This window comes from Bombus pascuorum, chromosome 8, assembly GCF_905332965.1.
Source record: "Bombus pascuorum chromosome 8, iyBomPasc1.1, whole genome shotgun sequence".
In the NCBI taxonomy this organism is placed as follows: Eukaryota; Metazoa; Arthropoda; class Insecta; order Hymenoptera; family Apidae; genus Bombus; species Bombus pascuorum.
The window spans coordinates 1047835-1071859 of record NC_083495.1 but is presented as its reverse complement, the minus strand read 5'-3'; the positions used below and the strand labels follow the sequence as shown (position 1 = coordinate 1071859).

General features: G+C 51.0%; 1 protein-coding gene across 2 annotated transcripts in view; it reads right to left on the bottom strand.

Moving 5' to 3' along the window:
* Positions 1-24025, bottom strand: part of LOC132910172 (protein dachsous) — a 214198-nt gene that overhangs the window by 150723 nt on the left and 39450 nt on the right. Inside the window, exon 1 of one of the 2 annotated variants that reach the window (XM_060965692.1) lies at positions 18756-18819. The exons of the other annotated variant lie outside the window; for it this stretch is intronic. Coding sequence (XP_060821675.1) covers positions 18756-18779 — 24 coding nt within the window. The 5' untranslated portion in view covers positions 18780-18819. Of the gene's footprint in view, positions 1-18755; positions 18820-24025 lie in introns of those variants that run through there. 2 annotated transcript variants of the gene reach the window in all.

The following is a 24025-nucleotide window of genomic DNA, read 5'->3' as shown; positions in this document are numbered from 1 at the left end:
TGGGGGTGGTATTGGTGGTGGTGATGGTGACGGTGACGGTGGTGATGACGTTGGCGGTGGCGGTGGCGGTGGCGGAGACGGTGGCGGTGGTGGTAGCGGCGGTGGCGGCAGCGATGGCAATGGTGGAGGTGATGGTGGTGGTAGTGGCGGCGGCGCAGAGACAAAGAGAAAGAGAAAGAGGAAGAGTAGCAGAAGACGAGGGGAAGAGAGAAAGGGGAAGACCGCGAGGGGTGGAGGTGGAGGAGGCGGAGTGTCTCTTTGGCTAAACACAGCGAGAGAAGCGAGGCAACCGAGCAGCCAGCAGCTCTGGCCCTACCGATACAATGCTTCGATTAAACATTCGCTGCCTAAATAATCAGGCGCGCTTCGACCCGGCGAAAGAGAAAGAAAGAGCAAGAGAATAAGACGAAGCTTCGTGGCTCTCGCGTTCTCAACGAAGAAGAAAGAGGAGGCGATTCCGGTTCGGACCGAGTGGGAATGGAACACGTTCCTCGCCGTTCCTCGTTTTCGATCCGCGCCAGATCCTCCCGCCTGCCCCTCTCCCACCAACCATACTCTTCGACTTTGCCTTACACTTCGCCGGCTCTTCTTCTCCTCCTCCTCCTCCTCCTCTTCCTTCTCTTTTCTTCTCTCTTTCGTTCTTCGCTTTCCGTCTCTATCTTCTTTCGTATCCTCCCTCGCCACCCTTACCGTAAGTGTATATACGTATTATGCAAAGCGGGTAACCGTAGGTGGCCTAGGGAGCCGGACGCGCGCCGTGTAATTAATACCGATGCTCTCGTTCCCTCTCTTTCTAGCTCTCTTCCTTTCCCTTTACTTTACCCTTTGTTTATATCTTTCCGCTCCTCTCCCTTATCTTCTTTCTTTTCATCTCGAAACCACTGGATCACAGTTTTTTGCTCCTTTCGTACGTCTCAAGTTTGTTATAAAGTCGCGTATCAACCTTTCTTCCGAATAATTTGATTTGTTCCAGAACCTGTCGACGAGAACAAGGCCAAGGGAACTATCTTACGAGAGAACGAAAAACGTTCCTAGTTTTCCTAGAATAGATATTCGTCTAGGGAAACGTTCGAACATAACACGGAGATTTAGATCCGCCGAGTCACCAGGATCCTCGGAGATTGAGCTATCTGTAGGTGAAAATCAAGCGGTAGCGCGTGCCTCCACTAAATAATCCGTCGCCCAAGAGCGACGGTAGCCCTCCTGGTGAGCTTCTAACGGAACCCCGGGGACAAGCTGGAATTTTCAATGAACTGCGACCATCGACACCCACGCCCCGATGTTCTCCGCGTGAACGCCGATATTAGCAATACACGCCATCGTACGGTCTGCCCGGTCGTTTCACAGCGTCTAGATTTTCTAGATAGAACAACGAGACGCTACATTAGCAATATCATGCAGAGATCAATCGAGGAAGAAGCGCGAGACCGAAAACCTCGTCTACCTTTTTACGAAGACGAATTTCCGACCCAAAGAGTACGAGATTTTATCTCGCGCATCTAGTTGTCCTCTTCAAACTCACGCAAGCAGAAACACGAAGATCGTGACAGAGGAAAGGAGAAATAACTGAAAATTATTCGAGCGGAACTTGTGGCAACGTCTTTGTCGGAGTACGTGTAATCTTGTCTATCGAAAAGCACGAAGAGCGAAAAAATATAATCTCTTATTAAACGTCGTAACACATGACCGTTTCTTCGATTAACATAATCGCGATCCTATCGATCGAAAGCAAGGCCAGTGTACTTTAGTTCGCGTTACCACTCGCCATTCGACTTGGTTAATTAACGCAATTTGTTCTCTTCCGAGGAACGACCTACCATTCGCATTCGCCGTACCAATGGGAAATAAAACGATGGGAGAATTCCTTTCGTTTCAAGCACATGCAAGTTCCAATTTGACCTACCGATGCCAAAAACGAAGATCCGGAAAAAAACAAAGTTTGCTTCGACAGCAACGCTATTTTTTATAATCTCGCACGCACCGCCGTCACGCCCAAACGAATGTTACGACGAGTACGCGCAGAACATACACACAGGGTAATCGTTACGGAGTAACCCATACTCTACTCCTCGATGTGCTCGATGTGCTCGAGCTTATCGAGCGCTAGTATCACCCAGGCGGTAATATTCCCCGCTTCTGAGACTACTATACTTTCCATATAATCAGATTCATGTAACTCGTCGATACCGCGTTTCTTAGAAATTTAGACGAGTTTCCGTTATCATGGTATCTCGCTGCGATCCCGTGACGATTTCTTTTAATAGGGAGCCGGAGTCACGTTAATCGTTCGCAGGATCGATCGTCCTAAAGCGGGAGCTACAGCGTTCGAGAAAATTCCTGAGAAAATCCTGAGAATCGGCAGCGGTTCGGTTTCTCGGACCAGCAACTTGCCGAAACTCTCAACGTCAGCCATTCGAAATATAGAGATATTCCTCGATCCTACCTGTAACAGAGAAGCGGATCCGGCCGAAAAACGACATTAGGATGCGCGGGCGTGCTCGTATCCCGTTTCAAGATGGAGATAGCCGACGAGTCGGCCTCGTCCCGTGGCTTCGCTCCGAGGTTCTCCGAGGCTAGAAGCATCCTCTGGCAGCGGCTCGAAGAAGGAACCCTCTTCGCAGCCCTTGACGTGCACATTTATCACCCTCTATTGTTACACGGCCAAACATCCGGCCTCGTGGGCCACGTATGGACTATGTATATAGCCCGACTTCCACCACCCCAAAGCAATTCTTACCGAAGAATCGAGATTCGCGACACGACGAGAGGCCTCGGACAAACATCGAAACTCGAAAAACGCGATACGTCGCGTCGCTATTTAACCCGGAATTCCGGTATACGATACGTCTTGGATGAAGAACATGCAGGTCGATATCGTGTCACCGTGGGCAGAAAGCTTTTATTACGATGATCATCAGCGCAATTACTCTCGTAGTCGCTGTAATCAGGAAAATTGTTTTCCTATGCTGGATGCTCGCCCATCCTGACGGAGGAGTAAAGAGTTAGCTTTTAATAGTAATACCCGTGTTCACATAAGCACGGCGTATAACGTATTCGACGAATAGTACAGCAGAGTTATCACGAGCCCGATGACTCTGTATCGTAGGTTCGAAACATCGCGATATCATTAAATCGGTAGAGATTCCAGCCATTCTGTCCTGCTGTTCCCTTATCTTCTTTCTCTTATCTTCGACGCAGTGCCTTGTTCGCACATTGTTTTTCCCATTAACCTAGTCATTACGCGTCGATGCATTGTCTCCGCTACCCTATACTTTGCACGTACTCTATGATCGAAACTTTCTACGTAAGAACAGTCCGGCCGCATCTAATTTTCCATTATGCTCCTTATCGCAGGAACTCGAGGTTTGTTTCCACGGGGAACAACGTTGATTCGGAGCGCGAGGGAACAGAAGAAAACGTAACGAGATGCGATATCCAGACGACGATGATCGACACTATTTGCCACCCACGACTCGCGAAACTGAGAAGGCTGGCGTCGATTTCCTGTCGCCGTGGTTGTTACGTAACAAACGCGGGTTTACAAGATACGTTAACCTCTTTCGTCAATCGTCGATCGACAAAACCAACGAATGTCTCCAATCCAGCAAAGAAATTTCAACAAGTGACAAGTACAAACGAGACCGAGTCATCGACAGTTCCAACGTTATTCCGGATCCACGCAAAGATAGCGAAGAATGTTAACGCCCGGTGAATACGGAACTTGGAATTTCTTCTTGGGTGGAACGCGAAGAATCGCCTTATTAGTCGTCGCGGGCAATTATGACAAAGAAACAAAGGCGAAAGGAGCGAGGGAAAGGAGAGGTGGAGGAGGAGGGCGATGACGGCGACGGCGTCGGTGACGGTGACGGTGACGGTGACGATGACGGCGAAGGAGGAAGACAGCAGAGACAGAGGCCGAGACAGCGGCAACAGGAGTAGCGGTAGCAGCAGCAGCAGAACCAGCAGCAGCAGCAACACAAGTTGCAGCGGTAGAAGAAGAGAAAGAAAAAAAGGTGCGCGACAGTCGGCGCGTCCGCCTGACTCTCCGCACGACCCGTTCGCTCCGTGGTTCTCTGTACGCGGTCGTCCTTGTCGCTCTCGCGCATCGGATGGTTCCGAAACGGACGAATAAAACGGAGGTAGGGCTCTCCGAGTGGTGAACTCGGTGGTCGAAGAAAGAACGCCGGAAGAAGAAGAAAAAGAGAAATGAAAGAGGGAGAGAAAGGTTGAGAAAAAGAAAGAAAAGAAGGAGGGTGGAGGGAGCCGAACGGAGGGAGAATAGACAGAAGGCAGATGGAAAAAGGGAACGGAAGGAAGAAACGAGACTGTTGGTGAATTCGATAAACAAGGCGGGTAGAGGGAACGAAGAAGAGCCTATCCTTCGATGGTGCGTTTCTCGTTTTCGTTCATCAGTCGTCATGGACGTCGTTCGTTGTCGTTGGTGATTCGTTAAGCGGAGCGGTTCCGGTATACGCGCGCGGGCATACCTTGTCCCAAACACGGCTTCGGTTGCCAAACCGAAAACTGTCCGAAGATCCGAGATATCAGTTATCAATTAACGGAGAAAGCACACGGTAAGCCGAAACGTATTGGACTTGGTCCCTCGGTGGCCGTTGCTGGCAGTCGATAGACACGGTCGAGGGTCCAGCGGCAGGGTAATTTAGAGACTGACGTGGCTGTCCAAGCCACCGAGGGAACGAGCAACCACAGCAGATAGAGGAAAGAAGAATGAGAGAGGAGCGAAACAGTGCGCGCGCGGCAGAGGAAAAAGGGGAACGCATAGGAGGAATGACAAGGACCTACGAAGGAAGACAGCTGAAAGGGGAAGCGGGCCCCGGCAGCGCAGACCGATCACCGAAACAAATGCAAAGCGGTCGGACTGTGGTCAGGCCACGGCGGCGCGGTGGACCGACGATCCGACGATCCGACGATCCGACGATTCGCGATCGAGGGCCTTCTCTTCTCTCGCTGCCCCCTGCTCGCGGAACCGCCTTAAACTATCCAACGTACCATGGAGGGGAGTGCATTTCGAAGAACCTTTGAGAACCGAAACGAACCAACTTTTCGTCCTCATTGCTGTGCCGCCACCCGCCGCCCGTCGCCCGCCACCGCTTCCACTGTCGCTTCTCTGTCCCAGCTCTGTGCTTTTGTCCCCCGGTCGCACGGGGTGAGACAAAGATTGCTTTCGCGGGAGTAGAACGTAGGACCCTACGTATCCAATAATTCTTTCGAAAGATCCACGGCTCCGTGGTTCCCAGGATCGATCACCGCGTTTCTTGTACAGTGTCATCAGAAGCATCAGTTCTTTTTTTCTACATAAAGGGGCCACCACTCTCTGCTATCGAACGTTGCACGGTTGCACCGTCTTCAGAAAAGCCAGAGTCCCGAAGAGAAACGGAATAGCTAGATTCGCCTCGTGGTCGTGGATTAACGAGGCGTTTCTCACGCGAGTAAAGCGCACGTATGTAAACACTTACTTACGATTCTCTCGATTTCGGCAGAGGTGATCGAGATAAATGGCTTACCTGAAAACAGAACGAAAACAAGGTTAGTGGGTAAAATTAGCGAATTTACATCGCGAAAAGTCAAAGTTAGAACGAGTCATAGATCGCGGAAACGATTGCAAGCCAGAGCCGAAAACTATCGAGGGACTCGTCGATTCTCACGGTGAAGGTGAAAAAACGAGTGGGACCCTTTGGAACAGCACCAATCCTTTCCCATATTCTTCGCACGTCAAACGAAAATGTCGTCGAGTATGGATACCATGCTTGTACAACGAACGTACAAGGTACAAGGCGGTTTGATTCCGAGCAGAGTACGCAATCGGTCGCACGCACGAAACCGAGAGAGAATGCACGGAGAAGAAAGGGATTTTTTCGTTTGTCTTTTCTAGTACTCTTCTTCCGACGATGTTCTCGTATATTTGCCGGTAAAGAGGAGCCGTGCACGCATTTACGTGTTTGTGTGGTGCGTGTACGCGCGCGTGCGAGTGATCCGTTAGTTGCGTCTGTGATGGTGATATTTACGGTCCGATAGAATCAGCCCCCGTACGACGTAGACGAGAGAACGAGAAGAAGCCTGACCGAAGGAAGAAGAGTGGTCCCCCTACCGCTGTATCGAACGAACGAGGGACCGGCTTTCGCGTTCGGTCCCCGAATCGTGTGTGTGCTCTGCGCTTTTTTTGCGGCTTCAATTTGAATTGAAAAAGGCTGTGGACACGAGGACAATAGGTTGCGCCGTCGCCGCTGCCGCTGCCGCCAGATTCTCTCAGTTACTCCTCTCTCCTTTCACCTTCTTCCAAACTCACCTCCGCTATTCTGCTCTGCCCCCTCCCTTTATTTTTCTCATTTGCTCTCTTTTTTCCTCCCTCTACGAGACCATGCCGATTTCGACCACGACGTTAATAACTATAACGTCGACAACGCCGCATGAACGCATGGGCGAACACGGAAAGACGAGGGAATGGTGGTTTCTTTTTCCATCTTTCTTCGAATCGACGTGGAGTAACGACAAAGTTGAAGATGCTACGACTTCTCCATCCTTAAATACGCCCAAGCAAAGTATTATCATGTCACCGGTAAAACAATCACCCTCTCTGAGTTGTACGCCTTCCTTGTTACTCGTCTTCCCCCCAACGCCCCCAGTTGCTCGGCTTCGTCCGTTTGCTTCTCTCTTTCGCTGCCTCTTTTTCTCTTCGCTCTTCTCTCCGCCGTTCTGTACATTCTACGTCTTTCTCTTAGCCTCTCTCTATCTGGGGGCCTTTATCCGTGGCTGTGACTGCTGCTGCTGCTGCTGCTGCCGCTGCTGTTGCTGTTGCTGCTGGGATCCCCTCGTCGCTGAAAATCTCTCATCCTCGTCTGGAACGCGACGCCTCGATGTTTTCCGTCTCGCTCCTCGACAACGCGCGCGCACAACGACCAGGACAATCGTGCCGGACCTGCTCTCTTGGACGTAGAATCAGATATTACGTATGCACGGCTTAAACCACAGAAAGCAACCTCACCCCGGGTCTCTCCTTTTCTCTTCCAGTTTCTCCTCATTCTCGTTCGTTGTTTCATTCCGCGCGCCCTCCGTCGGAAGGCTCCCATCCCCCTCTCTGTTCTAGCTATATTCGTACCACCCTCGCTACAGCGCTGCCGCCCGCTATTCCACTCCCACCCGTCTCTTAACCTTTGCATTTGAAGAGAACGACCTGGCTTCTGAATACCATCAAGATGCTTTCGAACAGCCGCCGACGAGTCGGTCTTTTCAAGCTCACCGCGAGCACAGTTCCTTGTCGCTCTTTCCTTCACTTCCATCCAAGAGCCAGGGCGCTATTAGCCTCGAAATTGCCGCCCGACGATCTTAATCGCGGCCCGTTCGACCAAGGACGATAAAGTCGAGCATCGTCCGCGTGCCGCGAGCTCTACGGCTCGTGTTCGATTTACAGAACGACTATCCAGCATCCGCGGTGTTACCTATCGTAATAAACACGGGACAATACGTCTTTCATGCTCCGCCAAGCCTTAGTTCCAAAACCGCTCCTGGTTTTTCGTCTCGATTCAACCGTAGGATGTACGCTATCGTCAACCAACGCTTCGAGAACGACGTTTAAAAAGAAAGACGAACCGAGTCGGCAGGCTAGTCAGTCAACGACTCACCCCGCCCTATTGAAAACCGTTCGGCTACGCTGCTGGCCGATTTTATTGCTAATAGGAGTCCAATGGACTCCGGAGCACCAATGTAATTTTCTTCTCTTAACGATCTTCCTTTGTCCCTCTTTGCTTCCCGCGCTACGTACTTACGTGACTCTCTTTCTTTCTTCCTTCCCTTGCTTCTTCTCGCCTCTTACCCTAATTCGTATCTCGCGCTTTCTCTTCTCTCAATGTCACAGCTTATATTTCACGAGTGTTGCCCTTCTTCTTCCACTCTTCCTTCTCTTTCTACATCGCCTTTCTATTCTTCCCTTCCACGAAGTCGGTTCGCGTGCAAAGTCGATGTACGTTTAAGCGTAGCGCAAGACAGGGAGGGGTACGACGAAGCCAGGAGGAAAGGGGCAGAGAGCGAATTACCGATCGCGCCGCGGCGCGAAAGGAAGAGCTCGGCAGAGGGAGAGGAGCAAAAACGAATTTACGACTATCCGGCCGTTTTATCGACGCACGAGGCCCTTCGCTGTTAGCGAGACTTTCCTTCTCCTTCCATCTGTGCTCTCGGTACTCGAGAGATCGTAACCGCGAAAACGAGTATCTCTCGTAATACACGATGAAAATATTGGAATACGTCTCTCCGATCGCTCAACATCGCGCATACGCTTCAAGCAATTGGCAGCGGCACCGCCAACACTCGCGTACATCCTAAAGCTACGGCTAAGGTATGCACACGTACGTACGTACATACACACGTATCTATTTTTGTAGAATACGACGGCGATCTTAACCAAGGCGATATTAAAATTCTGTGAGACTCTGCAGAGTTTTGAAGTCGGTCGGGTGGCGCGTAAACACGCGATGCGCGTATCGCCGACGAGTAGAAAAGAATAGAAAAGAGCCACGTCTGGTAATAACGAGCCGCTACGTACTTCCGGTCGCGCGGCCGCCAAGTAGAAGAAAGAGAGGCCGGAGGATGAGATGCGAGTATCGTGTTCGCAAACTCGTCGTCGCTCTCTCTTTCTCGTTGTTCGGTGTGCTCGTAAAAGAGGCACCGCATGCCCGGTACATTGTAGCGCGTACGGAATCTCGACGAGCCGCATACGAATCGCTACGTTCCCTTCTTCGTCGCGAAACCGTGGTGCATTTTTAATTTCCGCTTTGTGACGATCTTCTTGTGAAAACGAAGATCGTGAAACGTGATCGCGCGAGTATCAACGAACGCGTCGATTTGCCAGTGAAGACAATCGATTTCGACACGTTCCGATCCGCTCACGGATCGATCGGGTGTCGTTTGCCGCAGAGACCGTCAAATTCTCGCTGTCAAATTAAGACACGCTCCGTAATATGTAAATCGTCACGGCTATAAGCGACTATAAGCAATGCGCGGCAAGATCGTTAATCATATCTCGTCTCTACGGGTTCCTATTAACGTCCGGACCAAAGAACGACTCGATCGGTAATCGTCCTAGGAAGCATGTAATTTATAGGTTCGTTGAAATCGTTTGACGCGTTACAAAATCGGTAGAGCGGGACGAAGGCGATTGCGGACGCGTATAATTATAATTACGAATACGTGCAATCAATCGTTTAATCGGCGGTGATACGCGAGGCGATGTACAGGGTGACGGAGGGTTTGGGGAATATTCACTTCGGGCGAAATCATGGGTGCCGATACGTGGACGTGGCGGTGGCGCAGCTGCATCCTTGAATTTCCCGATTTCGGCGAAACGCAACTCGAGCATTAAACAGGCGGAATCAGGTTCGGTGAATACAGCGGTGGAAATAATTTCGGCTGTGCAGCGAGCCGGCGAAATTGGGCTCGAAACCGGTGGTGGTAGTGGCGATCCGAGAGGATGGTGGTCGTGACGTTCGAGAACGGTATTGGTGGCGGTACGATGCGTACAACAGGCTAATGGTTGTGTGCCGGGTGAACACGCTTTTGTCGTGTAACGGACGGACGCGGACGTACGACGGACGAGCGAGCCAACGAACGGCCGAAGGAAAGAAGAAACGAACGAACCAACGTACGAACGAACAACCACGACGACACGGAACGCGAACGAAGATGGTGGTCGTGCCGGTTATACATGCGAACGAGGATCGCGTGCTTCGAGTCTGAAAACAGAAGCGACTCGCCGAGACTGACGGCGAGCCACGGTAAAAGAGCTTCGCGTCCAGAGAGGGAATATAGGCTAGAGGTAAGACGGGACGAGAGGGAATCCAGTCCAGCTGGTAGGAGTGCGCAAAGACCGTCCGATCGACCAACCGATCGAATGAAAGAAAGCACGCCTCGAGCTGCTCCTCCTAATCAACGTCTACCTATTCCAACTTCTTTTCCTCCTCGGATTCCCTCTTCCCTCTTTCCTCCTAATCTTCTGCTTTTTCTTCCAACGTCGCCCATTCGTGGAACGACGCCCGGCGTGCACAATACGATGCATTCCTCCATTTCATACGAATCCTCGTTCGAACGCTTTACTCACGGACGTTCGAAGAAATCGAAATCCGCGGCTCAATGCCGAGCCACGAAAAGACGGTACGGTACGCGCGTTGTTCCAAGCGTGGCAAATCGGATGGAAGTTTCGCATATGCTGCGGGCGCGTTGGCCCGGCAAAACGACGTGGATGCGTGCTTAAGGACAGAGCATGAACGGTTGCAACCCGACACCTGATAAATTCGATATCAACTGCCCGCCCGCGCCTGGACCCGCATTTAGGTCGGCTGGCTCCCTTTCCCTACCAACCCTTCCTTTTCCTTTCTTCCCTCCTTCGTTCTGCCCTCTCCTTCGTTGCTTCCATCGAATCCTCGATCTTTTCCCTTCCTCGCTTTCGATCGTGCTCGCTCTCTTCCTCTCGGACAACGGGGTATCGAAGGACGAAGACAAAAAGGACGGCAACGAAGAAGAAGAAGAAGAAGAAGCAGAAGGGGGACAGAAAGAAGAAGCAGCTGAAGAAGAAGAAGAAAAAGGAAAAGAAAAAAGAAGAACGATGAATCGATCGGGAGTGAAGGTAGGACGAAGAGTGCGGAACGATCGGTCTTGCCGTCTTTATCCGACCGAATTGCGAGTCGGCCGAATCGACGAAGGCGCGCGGGTTCCCTTTTTTACAGGCGAGTCGGCCGCGAGCAGCGCGTTTGGCTGAAATTTCACCGCTGGCCCTTCTCCCTCTTTTCGTCGATGCGAGTTACGGTCCCGAGGAAAAGAAATAATTCGACCGCGGCAATAACGACGGAAACGAGAGGGCGCGAGGAACGACTAGTCATCCGACAGTTTCTTCTCCGCCTACGTCCGATACACGCTGCCCAAAGATCCAGGCGCCAAATTCGCACCGACGACGTCGTTGTGTGCCAACAAAAAAATAAACAAAACCTTATCTCGTCGCGCTTGCGTGGCGGAACAGCCGCGCACGTCCAACCATGGACGAGTTTATCGCAAAACTTCAAATTCCACGGAGACGCGCTGCGTACCTCGTGAATGTGAAAATACCACGGGGTGCCCTGTCGGAATCTTCCATTTTCAACCAGAAACCGCTTACATTCCTATAGCGAGATAAGAAAAGAACAAGTGAACTAAATTTAAATTCGTTTCCCTGTCCTCGATGCTAAAAAAGCCATTGTACCGAAATTTGTCCAACGCATTTAGTCGAATATCAGCGATCGAAAGAGCCGCCGATCGATGATCTGGATGAATCAGGAGAGTCGCGAACGCAGTTGGCCGACACGCGGGGAGAACGGAAGGTAAATGCGAAACGCGTGGAATGCAGTTCGCTTTACGTACGGTTCATCGATCGTGCGCGATCGTTCGTTTCGGCGGTCGTGAATATCGCGGTGGAGAAGGACACAAGGGGAAGAAACGGATAAGGGAATCGAATACCTCGAGTTCGCGTTAATTTACTTTCGCCAATTGGAAAGAGGCAAAGTGAAGAAGGAAGAGAGAAAGAATCGGGAGACGAGAAGGAAGGCATCCTTTCGGAGTTGCGGCCGCAATGCTTTATCGAGTCTATACGATCTCCGCGGACCGGTAAAGTAAATAAAAGGGTTCGCGTCCCTCACGAACTTAACCTAAACCGCTAACCCTGCGACGAGGGGAAAAAAGGGGCACATCAACTCGTGTGGAAGAGAACGCGAGGGAAGAAGACGAAGATTCCAGTAATAAACGCGCGTGGGCGAGGATCGTCGAATTTTACAGTAATTCCCCGAGTCTTCATCCGGCAGATACCAATTTAAATTCTTTTAAGGCATTGCTTGTGTCCTGCCTCCTGCTTCACCGCGTTAACGCCGATGGGAGTTACTTTACGAGGAAATCGACGAAACGTTCTTTCTACGCGTAGCCGCGGTCGCCTTAACGAACTTGCAATCGTCGAACGCGTTGTCGCGTGACCGTTGTTCACCGGGGTTGACCCAACGACCTCCCCATCCCTCGATGCGTTGGAAGAGACGCGCGAGCGTCATCGATCTTTCGCGCCATCGGGAACCTTGCCCTGTCGGTAAATGTTCGGGACGCGCTAGCACCGCTGTGACTCGTGACGATATTAAATAAATAGCCTGACGGCTCGAGACACGATAGGTTCGCGCCGATGAAGAAAGCACCGACGATCCTTGAGAGAACAACCGGAACGAAGATGCAGTGAGAGACGAGGGCTGGTTACGGGAGGGGAACAGGGTGAAAGGACGAGCCGAAAGATGACCCGATCCACGGAACGCGGCGGCAAGACCAGTTGAGAAATGACAACACGACTGCCGACACATCTCCCGCGTCCTCCCTCCCCCTCGGCCGATGCTCGTTTCCTGCCTTCCTTATCCACTCGGCCGTTTCACCGCTGCCTTCCACCTTCACCTCACATCCTCGGGCATCCGCAACGTTACGTGCGCGAGACTTGTACACCTTATTACGAGAAGAGATGTTCTCGCAGCGAGCCACGCCACTTTCCGGGATTGTTTAGCGGCGTTTTCGCGCCGATTGCTGACAGGGGAATCGTATTCCAGGATACCGTATTATGCGTTCGTAGGCGGCCAATTCTCTAGCATTCTCTCATCTTTCCGATTTACAACTCCAGCGTCTGCTTCCCCCCTCTCTCTTTCTCTCTCTCTTCTATTCTTTCTGCCTTCAACCATCGGTTGTACCAACGCAGGCAAAAGAGGCACTGGCTTCGCTGTGTACGCCGCGCCGAATCGCGGAACATAGAATCCGAAAGCCATGCCTCGAGAGAGCGTACGTACGTGAGTAGACTTTGCTCTATGTCGGTGCCTTCCGATGTTCGTTCGTTCGCTCGCTTTCTGTAGAAACATGGAACGCGAGATAACCGCTATTCCGCGACACCCGGATGCGAACGACCGTGCGAGTCGCTCGCCTTTCGATCTTTTCACAGATAGAGATCTTCGATACCGGCCAGCCGTTTACATCGGGTTACGATACGACCAGCCTTAAACGGCGGCTCGCGCCTTTCGCGATACTCGCTCGTCTTCGCACCGGAAACTTTCCGCGACCACGAGTCACCAGTCTCTTCCTTTCTCGGAAAACGTCCGTTCGAATTTTCTCTACCGAACGATTTCTTCAAGGACATAGCGCGGATAATTGGATAATTGCACTGCTACGCAGCTATACTCGAATTGAGTTCGTTCCTAAATCAGAACGAAGGTTAAGCAAGCTTCGACGTTTCCTCGTACGCGCCGCAGTGCGGTGTACGGGCACTTTGCGAGATTGTGGGATCAAAGGAGGACGTTGGGGAAATATTACGAACCACTCGGAAGAAAGTGGATCGTTTCGAATCTACCACGTTTCCGTTCGCACTGGTGGTTCGTGGGCGTCTTCATCTACGAACCAAACACCTTATCGAGTTAATCGTTGCCGTAACGAAAGTCGTATTCGCGTAAGGAATCGCGTTTTCACCCGGTTGAGAAGCTCTGACGCTTCGAGGAGTGTACCTGGCCGCGGAGACTCGCGAAGAACGTGAAAGGGAAGCGGGGAAAGACCGAAGAAAAGAGGATTGGATAAAGAGAAGGTGGGTCTATGCAGCCTCCTGCGAAGTAATATGCTCTCGCCGCATGAGGTCCTCCTCCTTTCCTTGCTTCGCTCATCCTTCGATCTCCGCACGAAACCCTTTTCAAAGGCTTTGGCCCCTATACGTTGCTCCAGCCTCCGCTCCGTACTCGATCGATGTTTTAATTGCCGTTAATGATTCGGAGAAATCATTCGTAAGGTGGAAACGAGGCACGAGAGGAACACGCGTCGAGATGCAACGAGGAGCTGGTTACTGTCTCTGACTTTGTCCGCAAGCTTTTTTATCCGTTATCGCGCTATTCGCCGCTTCGCTTCGGTTCTACGCGCGCAGTGGCCAAGTCGGTTTTGTCGAATTATGCGATCGACGAGTTGCCCTCGCACGTGGCGATGTCTATTGTCCGCTCTACGCGAAAGAACGAAAAACCGACTTCTATTGAATCGAATACCTGCGCGTTTTTCGGTCGTGCGGGACCCAACGAGCACGTGGTGAAGCAGAAGAACGCGGCGGGAGACTGGCTGGTTCAGAGGAGGAAGGGGAAAGGGAGACGAGGGCCGAGGGCCCAGAACGAGAAGGTGTATGAAATAGTAACTGTCAGCGTGTAGGCCAAAGTTGATGGCACATTGTCGTATTAAGCCGGGGGTAATTTGTCTGGCCTTCTTTCAACCACCCACACCCGGGAACGGCGGCCGTTCGACGACCTCTGCTGGCCTTCGATTCGACAACGCCGCGCGCGCTCAGCCGCGCCTTCTCCGCGTTCTATCATCTTTCGACCGTCACGCGGTCCGATCGATCGATCGACCAACAAGTAAATGAAAATCGAAAACCATCCTGTTTACGTGCTGGTATCCACAAGGTAGACGTTCGCGTCAGACTTGATTTACTATGAACAAGCTAACGCGTTAAGGGGTCACTTTCCTTCCGGCTTTGCGGGCGATACGCCAAATTTCTTTTACGTTAGTTACCCGCGTCTCTTGTAAAACCGAATCGAGGAGTTTCTTTCGAGGATGAGGGGAAGTCGAAAAAAAGAAAACAAACGTCTTTCGTCTATTTCGGTTAGCGTTCATCCTGATAGCAGTTTCGTCGCGATAGAGTACAGAGCGAAATCAGGGTATTTGAAGTGGATGGACAAAGACACGGGGACCTATAGCTAGCTTCAGTGCTGCGAGAGAAAAGTGCGCGCGGCTATCCGGTAAAATTACTACGATCTGTCCGGAACCACGAAAGATCGATAATAATCGCAATCGCGTGCAACGAACTTCACCGAGAGGCAACGAGGAGCACGCGTGGCGCGGCGTGGCGGAATATGCTCCGAGGGGACGGAGAAAATACGAGCGGTGCCGAACGAAGGGAAAAGGAGAAAAAGAGGAGACGCGAGCTCGCTAGCAAAGCTGACTCGCGCATCGCTTACGCTTACGCGCTCACGCATGTGAATGTATATGCAAACGCACCACATGGGGCGACGAGACGGCCGACAGAGTGTTCGAGCACCGAGAAGAAAAAGAACAGAAAAGACGGAGCCAAGTTGCGAACCGGAGGGAAAAGACTTACGAGCGAAAAGACGCTGGAAGAAGTCGAGGCGAAGGAACAGGGGTGTAGGTACCTCGGATTCTAATTACCTCGAGTTACAAGCGGACGATCGAACGATCCCCCGCGCCGTTCTTCGACGAACTTACTTTCGCTGACGCGCGCTCTAACTCGGCTCTGTGTCGTTTATAGACCACGTAGGTCGATAATGAGCCAACCACTACCAGTCGATACGCTACGGTTACGATAGCGATTACACGCGATCTCTTCTTCTTCTCAAATCGCGAATCCAGTATCCTTTTGATATCGAAACTTTTCTACTTCTTGCGAGACTTTTGCCTCTTGTTGCTGAAATTTCACGCGACTCGACAAAAGTCGTCGGTATAACGCGGTTGATTCATAGAGACCAGTTTACTCGCGGAAATAGCGGACACCGGCGATGAACGAGTAATGGCGTACAAGATAATCATTGGCTGTTCTCTCAATCCAAACGTTTCTGTCGTTTCCGATCACCGTTTCGATAAATCGCGCGACGTTCTCTCGTCTATCCGATCGATCGTCCAGTCGGACAAACTCGATTCTCGGCCAGTCGATCGAACGTTTCATTTTCTACTGGTTTCTATCGTTCGAATCATCGTCGATTATGCGTTCGAGCGATACGAATTACGAACCGCCGGTAGACGGAACGCGCGAATCAAATAAGATGGCAAATTACTCGACCGCCAGTGCTCGGGGTGACTCGGAGGAATCTCGAGCCTACAACGGCGAATAGGTTGGTGGACGAGCAACGTCCTTGAGACAATCCACGGATTATTCTCGGCATCTATGGTCAGTGGAGCCTGCGCCGTCTTGGCATCGCGTCTCTCTTTTCTCGCGACCATCTTCGAATCTTCGATTTCCGTTATTATGCTTTTAACACGATGCTTAACCAGCAACCAACAACTACTCGGCCAGGCGGTCGACGTGCATCACACGACGCACGTCGGGTTCTCACCGAGCGACCGACTCAATCGATGCGATCAATGCGACGATAGACCGTCGTTGTGACACGGCAGAGGTTTAGAGGTTGCCACGAATGGCGCCTATGGAACACCGATCGAAAGGCGTTGGTCGTTCTATTATTCCGTAATTATGTTCGCCGTGAGTTTAGTACGCGTTCCACATGCTCCGAGGCTGCGGTTACGCGAGAATCGCGGAAAGCGACAAAAGCCAGCACTGGGCACGCGGCCACTCCTCGTATGTACGCGGATAACGGTGTAGCCGTGGAATTCGTACGTAATTAAACGACCGATAGTGAATTTCAATGGCGGCACGTTCCGCGTAAATTCCTTCAAGCGCCAGCATTTCGAGCATTTTTCGCGTGAATCATCGAGAGAGGAGGAAACGACGCGTTACGGTTCTACGATATTTTCGCCTGGACTGTGAACGTGAAAGCAACGATGACGATGCAATTTCGGAGACACGGGAGAGGCGTTTCGGTTTCTACGGGGGGTAAAACGCGTTATAACGCGGTTATGGCACAGCCTCGTCCCATTACACCATCGGTCGATCGCCTGACCGTAGCTCGTTCGTTCCGCGATTAGACGCTGCTGGCGTCGAACCGGCTAAGCGATATCGCTTAAGTTTGACTGTAGACTGCGACGTGCAATATACCACACGTTCATCGTCACGATGAGAGACGCGCAAAGTAGCACCGAAAAGGTAGACAACGAAACCGCGGGCTCGTGAACGCGATGCAACGGACGACGAAAAGTAAGCTCTTTTCAATGGCGGAGCATCGTCACTCGAGCGATACGAATTCTCCGGTTCCCTCCGTAGCCCTATCACGCCCCTTTACTCTGCGTAAACTCTTCGCAGACGAAACTTTGTCCAGCTGAAAGGCTGCGAATCGGTTCGCTCGATCCGACTCGAGGCCCGAGCCCCGTTACCACTGCGAAACTATTGGCTATCTCTCATTGCGTATCCGGCATATTGTTAAGTTAATTGAAAGAGCTGATAAAATCGCAATGTTTTTGACGTTAAGCGAGCTACGAGTCTTTAGGTGGGAGACAGAAGGAGACGAAACGGATGGAAGAGATGATGCGGAGAACAAGCGTATCTGCGAGGGAGGAACGAACAGAGACAGAGGGTGGGGGAAGTAAAGAGCGCGCGGATCGAAAGAGCGAGATACAGGTAGATAGAGCGCAACGTTGGGAGTAGCACGTAGTACTCGTGCCGCTGTTGGTGAAGAGCCCCAAGGATCGCGATGCAGGACCACCCGAACCGTCTCTACTCTCGTTCTCAATCCTCGCTTATGGGTTCGAGTAGCGGCGCAGCGAACTTACGGAAATTCTGTATCGCGAATAAGTAATGGCAACTCCAACTTCCAATCGTACTTCCACCCTTTTTCGAAATTTCCAACGTTTCACGAATCATGCACCGGAATTCTTTTCGAACGGATTTCACGCACGCGTTTATATTCGTTATCGAACGTTGTTGTTGGATCGAATAGATTCGAACGAGTGGCATGACACGGCACATTCCAGCAAGTAGTACGCGCGATTCGATTCGATTCGAAACGAAGGGGTCTGGGTTCCCAGTGGAGCGTCAATTTTCTTGCCGCCTTTCGAAATCAATCGAACCGATCCTGGTGTGGCGTCGGGGAAATCGTTTCGCTGTTTGAGAGAAGATGTATCTCGTCGTCGTCGTCACCCTCGCCAGCTCGCGGCCGAGACCTAGTCGTCGACGACGACCTCACGCTACGATTAACGTGCTCCGAACGAGAATCTTTGCTCCTGCGAGTCGAAGGCGCGAAATATCGCTACGCTTTCTCGCTTCCGCCTCGAAGAAACGGACTTCGTTAGAACGTACGAAGGCATCAAGATCGGACGCGTACACAGAAAAATAGGTAGGGCGTCGATGCGATTTGCTGTCGGATCTGTCGTATCCGAACCGTTTAACCTTTCCGTCGGGACGCGTATGAACGTGCCGTAAATGCATTCAGAAATCTCGGCAAAGTTTCATCGCTCGGTAGGCTAGCCGCGAGGAACTTATGCTGAGGAAAGAATCGAAGGACGATTAACTGGCTACGAAGTAGGAGGAGAAGGAGGAGAAGGAGAATCGCGAAGACAGATCAAGCGGTGTCACGCGCGACGGGCTTATTTATGCATTTACGAGATTCAGGATTTAAGAGGGTTCCGCGTACGTCCAAACAGGAGGTTCCGGGGGAGTCCCGGTACCGGTCGAGCTCTTGGACACAGATAATTATCTGCAGGACCTATAGCATACTTTATGCCGGAATGCGTCTCTTGTACGATGCAACGCAACCGATGCTCGCACGAGACTCTCGTCTGCTACCATCTACGCTGACGCTATTATTTGCCTGCCACTCTGTTTACATGACTATTTTCTGCGTTTGCGTGCGAATACTGCGCGAGTCGCTGCGTTACCGGAGGTATCTACACGCCAATCCTACCCCTCTCCCTTTCACGCTACTCGTATATTTCACAACCGAACCGGGCGGCATTCGACGCGACGAGTATCTAAATCCGCTTGACTGTCTAACAACGCGAAATCCCACGGCGCTCGTAGTAATCGCGATGCCCCGCTTTCGCGATCGATTTCTCACCTTTAAGGAATCAGGTGTGTCCATCGGGAGACGCCGATCGTTCGTCGTGCATTTTCTTCGTTTGACACGACGCCGGGAAGAAGCTGCGATAGTTTCGTCGGCGATGTTCCACGATCTCGGGGCGGATCGTTGAATTATCGCGCATCGTCTTAGCTAGAATATCTATTCGATCGGAAGAACCTCGACAGGGACGAACTGAACCACGGAGGCGCCCTGACGGGCGAACGCAGTTAATAATTCGTCCCAGACTCGTGTAAGCGACTGCTTCGTGCCCGGAAATCCAAGAAGCAAACGTTGCAAAGTTGGAAAGAAAGAGAGAAAGAAAAAAAGGGCAGCGATGTTATCTCGCACGGAGAAGAGCTAACGGGACTCCCGAACCTTCCCTCCGACAGAAGAATCGCTTCGAAAAGTCAACCTTTTCGGGATGGCCGATCCTCCGGTGTATTCGTGAAGAAATGGCGAGCGCGCTCGCACCTCCACAAAAGTGTCCCGATTTACGAGCGATCGCATCGTACACTTGCCAGGAACTGTGTAACGTTAGCCAGAGTTAATAAAGTCCACACTTCGGCTCCGCGCTTTTTCCACTCTTTCTTCCATTTCCTTTTTCTTCTTAGCCTTCGCGCGCCCCTTCTACCACCCCATTTTCTCATCTACAACCATCGACCGCAACATCCCCCTCTTCCTCTGCTTCCTCGACCGCCCTGTTCTTCGCTCACGTTCGCGCTCTTCTTTCGGTTCCACCTCACCGTCTTGCCTGTCGTACCAAGACCGCAAACTCCGCCGCCAACACTGGACACCCACAAATTATTTTCTCCGCCAACTTATTGAGAAATACCACCACTCTCGTTCCTGGTCGCGCGATTTCTCGTCCCTTATTTTTGGCTTAATCTTACCGTCCATTCTCCTTCGTAACATTTCGCGGCGGCACGGTTTCAACTTGAAAGCGTTCGTTCGCGAATAACAATTAACTGCAGTTCTTGATCGCGACGCGAAATAATTTTAATTGGAAAGAAGTAGAGAATTATGCGTACTACTTATGCGACGGCAGAGCGAAAAGGGGAACGCGCGTGAAAGACGATTTGTTGTCTCTGGATGCGGTCTATTTGGTGGAACGCAGGTGGCTCGACTGGTCGGTCACTCGTTCGCAGTTTCAAAGCCGGGGATCTTCGTGGATCGGCCGTTTCTCCGGGCAACAAGATCGCACGAAAGATGAATGGCGTTGGGAATCCGTCATACCGAAGATGCCCGAGGCGGCAGCCAAACGCCCGTTGCACGCAGACTCCGGGTGCAACGCGTGTCCAAAGCCCACCCCTCGCGCGAACCGTTAAGCCGAGCAAATACGCGGCATCCAGCCAACCGATTGAAAATTTGAATAATTCCTATTTACGATCGTTTCGACTCGTTCGAAAGTGAATAATCTTCGAACCGATCGCTCGGTCCCTCTCTTCATCTTTTCGATATATCCTCGACGAAGTTTCCTTCGACTCTCGGACTCGCGTTCAATGTGCGCTCTCTTTCTCTCTCTCTCTCTATATATATATATATCACTCTCCCTCTCTCTCTCTCTCTCGAGTTTTGGAAAGGAAAACGCGCGTCGCGTCGGTGAACGTTTCGTTTTGGTCAGAGATCGATACAAGCTCACCATTTACTATAATTATCGCGTTACACTTTCATCGCGTGAGCCGATTTATTCCGAGCAAAGTTACTCCGGAATGACGGACGATGACGAGAATCTGGAATCTTCGTGTAGCCGGCGGCGATTGAAACCAGCTCTCGGCGTGCGTATACGGTAGGAGGTTTTTACCGTCTCATATAAACGGGCTGTCTGGCTGAATAGTCGACTGGCTGCATTGGCGTCGCGCAATGAAAAATGCGCCTTATCGGTTCACACCGAAACGATCGATAGGACGCAGGTGTTGTCGCAGCGTTCGTATCGCGTCTGTTTAGCCGTAGCCGCTTCTTGGTAAATAGATACAATTCAATCCAACTACGAAAAATCTATCGTTCCTTATTTCGGGAAAAAAAGTCAAGGTCGATCGAGCGGCAAAAGATCGAACGGTCGGAAGAGTGTCGAGAATGTCGAGACTTCCCATTCTGGTTAAAGCGATCCTAAAGCAATAAAAAAGGAGAAGGCCGATGGAAGAAAAAAAAGGGGCACAGTGGAGAGATAGGCGCAGCTGAAAAGCATTATTCGCCGTAGATACGGTAGCTAAATGCGAAAAGATTATTAATAACTTGATCGTCGATCGGTGGTGCGCGTATAAAATGCTGTCGATATATTTCATGCGTTTTTATCGGTACCTCTCATCTGCTCCACTGGTAGAAAGTTGCGTGGAAGATAAGTGGTGTCGAGAATCTGGAATCTCCGTATGCCCTCGGGCCGCGAAACACTTTGCACGCGTGCAGAGAACGGTTCTTGCCGAGTGATCCTACTTGCGTGCATGCAACACTGCTCTCTACCATCCAATCGGTAGCGCCTAATGAAGGATTCGACTTGCATCGCGGAAACGCGCAACTATATACCAGGGAGGACCGCCTTCGATACTCTCGACTTTACGTCCCGAAATTCCTCCGGATTCCGTTTGCGTTATTGGCGCCGTTTCGAGGATCGACCGCAGTGGCCGCTGCACCCAGGCCACGCTGTGATCGAAAATCGGTTCGAAAGTAAGGCCGTTTCCAGTTTTTTCTGTGCCGGTAATTAAGCGGAGACAGAATTACCGGTTATCAGCCACGGTGGTAAATACGCTAGCAAATGCTGTAGACAAGCGACTGAACATAATGCACACCGGTGCATGGCTACCGGCGTGAAACAAACGCGGCGGCTCGCGTTTACGCAAGGTTTTTCCTCTAATCGGTAGAATCGGATCGCTAAGCGGCCGCTAAACGGCCGGTTGCACGGTACGCTGCAACCGAATGCATCGCCACCGTTCCCTTACTGCTTTACGACCCAGCTACTCGCTCGCACCGCTGCACCGCGCTACTCTGCTCTGCGTTCTGTTCTCCCATGGAACTACACGCCCGTTCTACCACGGCGTTATCGTCGAAAACGTTCGACGATTATTCGTTCGATCACGCGAAACATGCGCATCGAAAAATGCAATGCGCTTCAAGCGCGAAGCAACCAAAAACGGGGCTGTAGCGCTAATAGTCGATCGTCAACATCGATATTAACAATAGCCACGAGTTACTGTACGAGCCACGACTGCATACCTATTGCGCCTATATTGAGTACGTTCGTGTTCGATGCGGTGAAATTTACGACGATACCAAGGAGCTATGTTTACGAAATTTATAATCGACTTGGGCGATTCGCTCGATCCTCGAACACGCGCATCAATCTGCATCTTGTAAGGTTAACGATGTTACGCGCACCACGACGTAGATTCGTAAAATTTTCTTCGAGAAACACATTTGCGATCGTTTAGCGTCGATTTAGCGTCGATAGAGGAGCGCGCGCGATAAACCAACGCGAGAATTTTGTCACAAATTAACCAGGTATGTTTTATGCATCGTAAACGTCGTGCAACGAGCGCGTGGTAAGCCCTTAACCGAGACTACGCGTGATAATGCGATACCATCCTGCATATTTTTCGGGTGTGCTCGAAAAACGAGCGCCTCGTAATGGTAGAATACGTGACAGATAACAATGTATTTGCGGTGAAAGCGCAGATTGCAACGGCTCTCTCTCTTTCTCTCTCTCTATACGCAATAAACGAAGCTCTAAACGAAACAAGATTTCGCGTGTATGTCTCTGATGAAATGCGTCGTCGGCAGATTTAGAAGGGTTTAGACGGAAGAAGAAGCGTGAAACAGTATCTGAAAAGCGAAGGGATGAAGCTCGGCGAGGAGGCAGACATCTCTGAGAGAAGAGCGTAGAACGGTGCCGAAGGATAGAGGAGATACGAGGCGAAGACGAAAGAGATAGAGTGGATACTACATTACGATACCTTTGAGGAGGAGGAGAAGGAGGAGGAGGTCAAGAGAATCAAAGAAGGAAAGAGAGGAAAAAAGAGACATAGAGCAAAAGGATCCTGGGTAGAAAGACTGGAGCTAGAATGATGGTCGGCAACGAGCAGGCGCGAGATAGATGAGGATCGTTGATGGCTGAAAGATGAAAGAAAGAAAGAGGAAAGGCTAGTGGAAGGAGAAGCACGAGGGAGGAGTACGCTGGGGGTCCGAACCCTCCCGCGGCGAGAAGCTATCGGAGCTACAAGAATTTTTCACGTAATAACCTGCAACGCCTAGAGAATCGATTGATCGATTGCCTGACACACGATTTTGCCTGTAAAGAGCCTCTCCGCGATGCTTTTTCTCGGAAACGGCAGAACTCGCAACCTATTGGTTCCATAGTCTCTTTCCACCGTAATTTCTCCCTCCCATGAATCGTCGATCGCCGACTGACCATCGATAATTAATTGTATCTCTGCATCTTGGACGAGATCATCGTGAAACCGAGCAAATTACTGAACTCGCGTCCGAGATACGCGTTACTTCGCGAGAATGGAGCAGCGCCGACCGTCGTCCACGACATTCTTGCGGAGAAATCCCAGCCCGTCGTTCCGAAGAACGATAAAATTGTCGGGACGATGTAAATATCCAGCGTTATGGGCAAGTAAGTGGTCCGCGCTAATGCTCGCAGACCATTAAAACGCGGCATACTGTAATCTCGAGACGCTTAGCGCCGCGCGAAAAGTAGTCACGCAGATTTTCTAGTTATTATTATCGCTACGATACTATTAGCCAATTATCGTTTCACGGGCCTCGATACGAACGTGCCAATTGGCCACTGTCACGACCCACGGGTATCAACGGATGGCATTGGCATAGAAATCGCAAGAACGACACGGAAAGTTGGTTCGCAACGAACGGACAGCCGAGCACGCGTAATAAAGCGACAGATTCGCGACAACCCGATAAAATTTCACCAAAATACCACGATTACAAATGCTACGTCGCGTAATAAGCATGCGGCTAATAAGATTCGAAAGGTCGTTGTTTATTCGTGCTCTCCCTAATAACAACGCGAAGATTTTCTCGATCGAGGAAATATCGCGCGGTCATGGCACTGTATTTACAACTTCGATTCGTCTCGCTATCGATCGAGCAAACAGATTGTTCCTTTTCTTCGTCGCGATCGATCGAATTTCATCTTGAAACGAAACGAAAGAAACACGACAAGAAGAAAAATAGCTCGGATTTTAATTGGTATTTCAGGTGAATTCTGGCCGAGCGATGAAAGTTTGCGAGACCTGAGACGCATCGAATTTCGC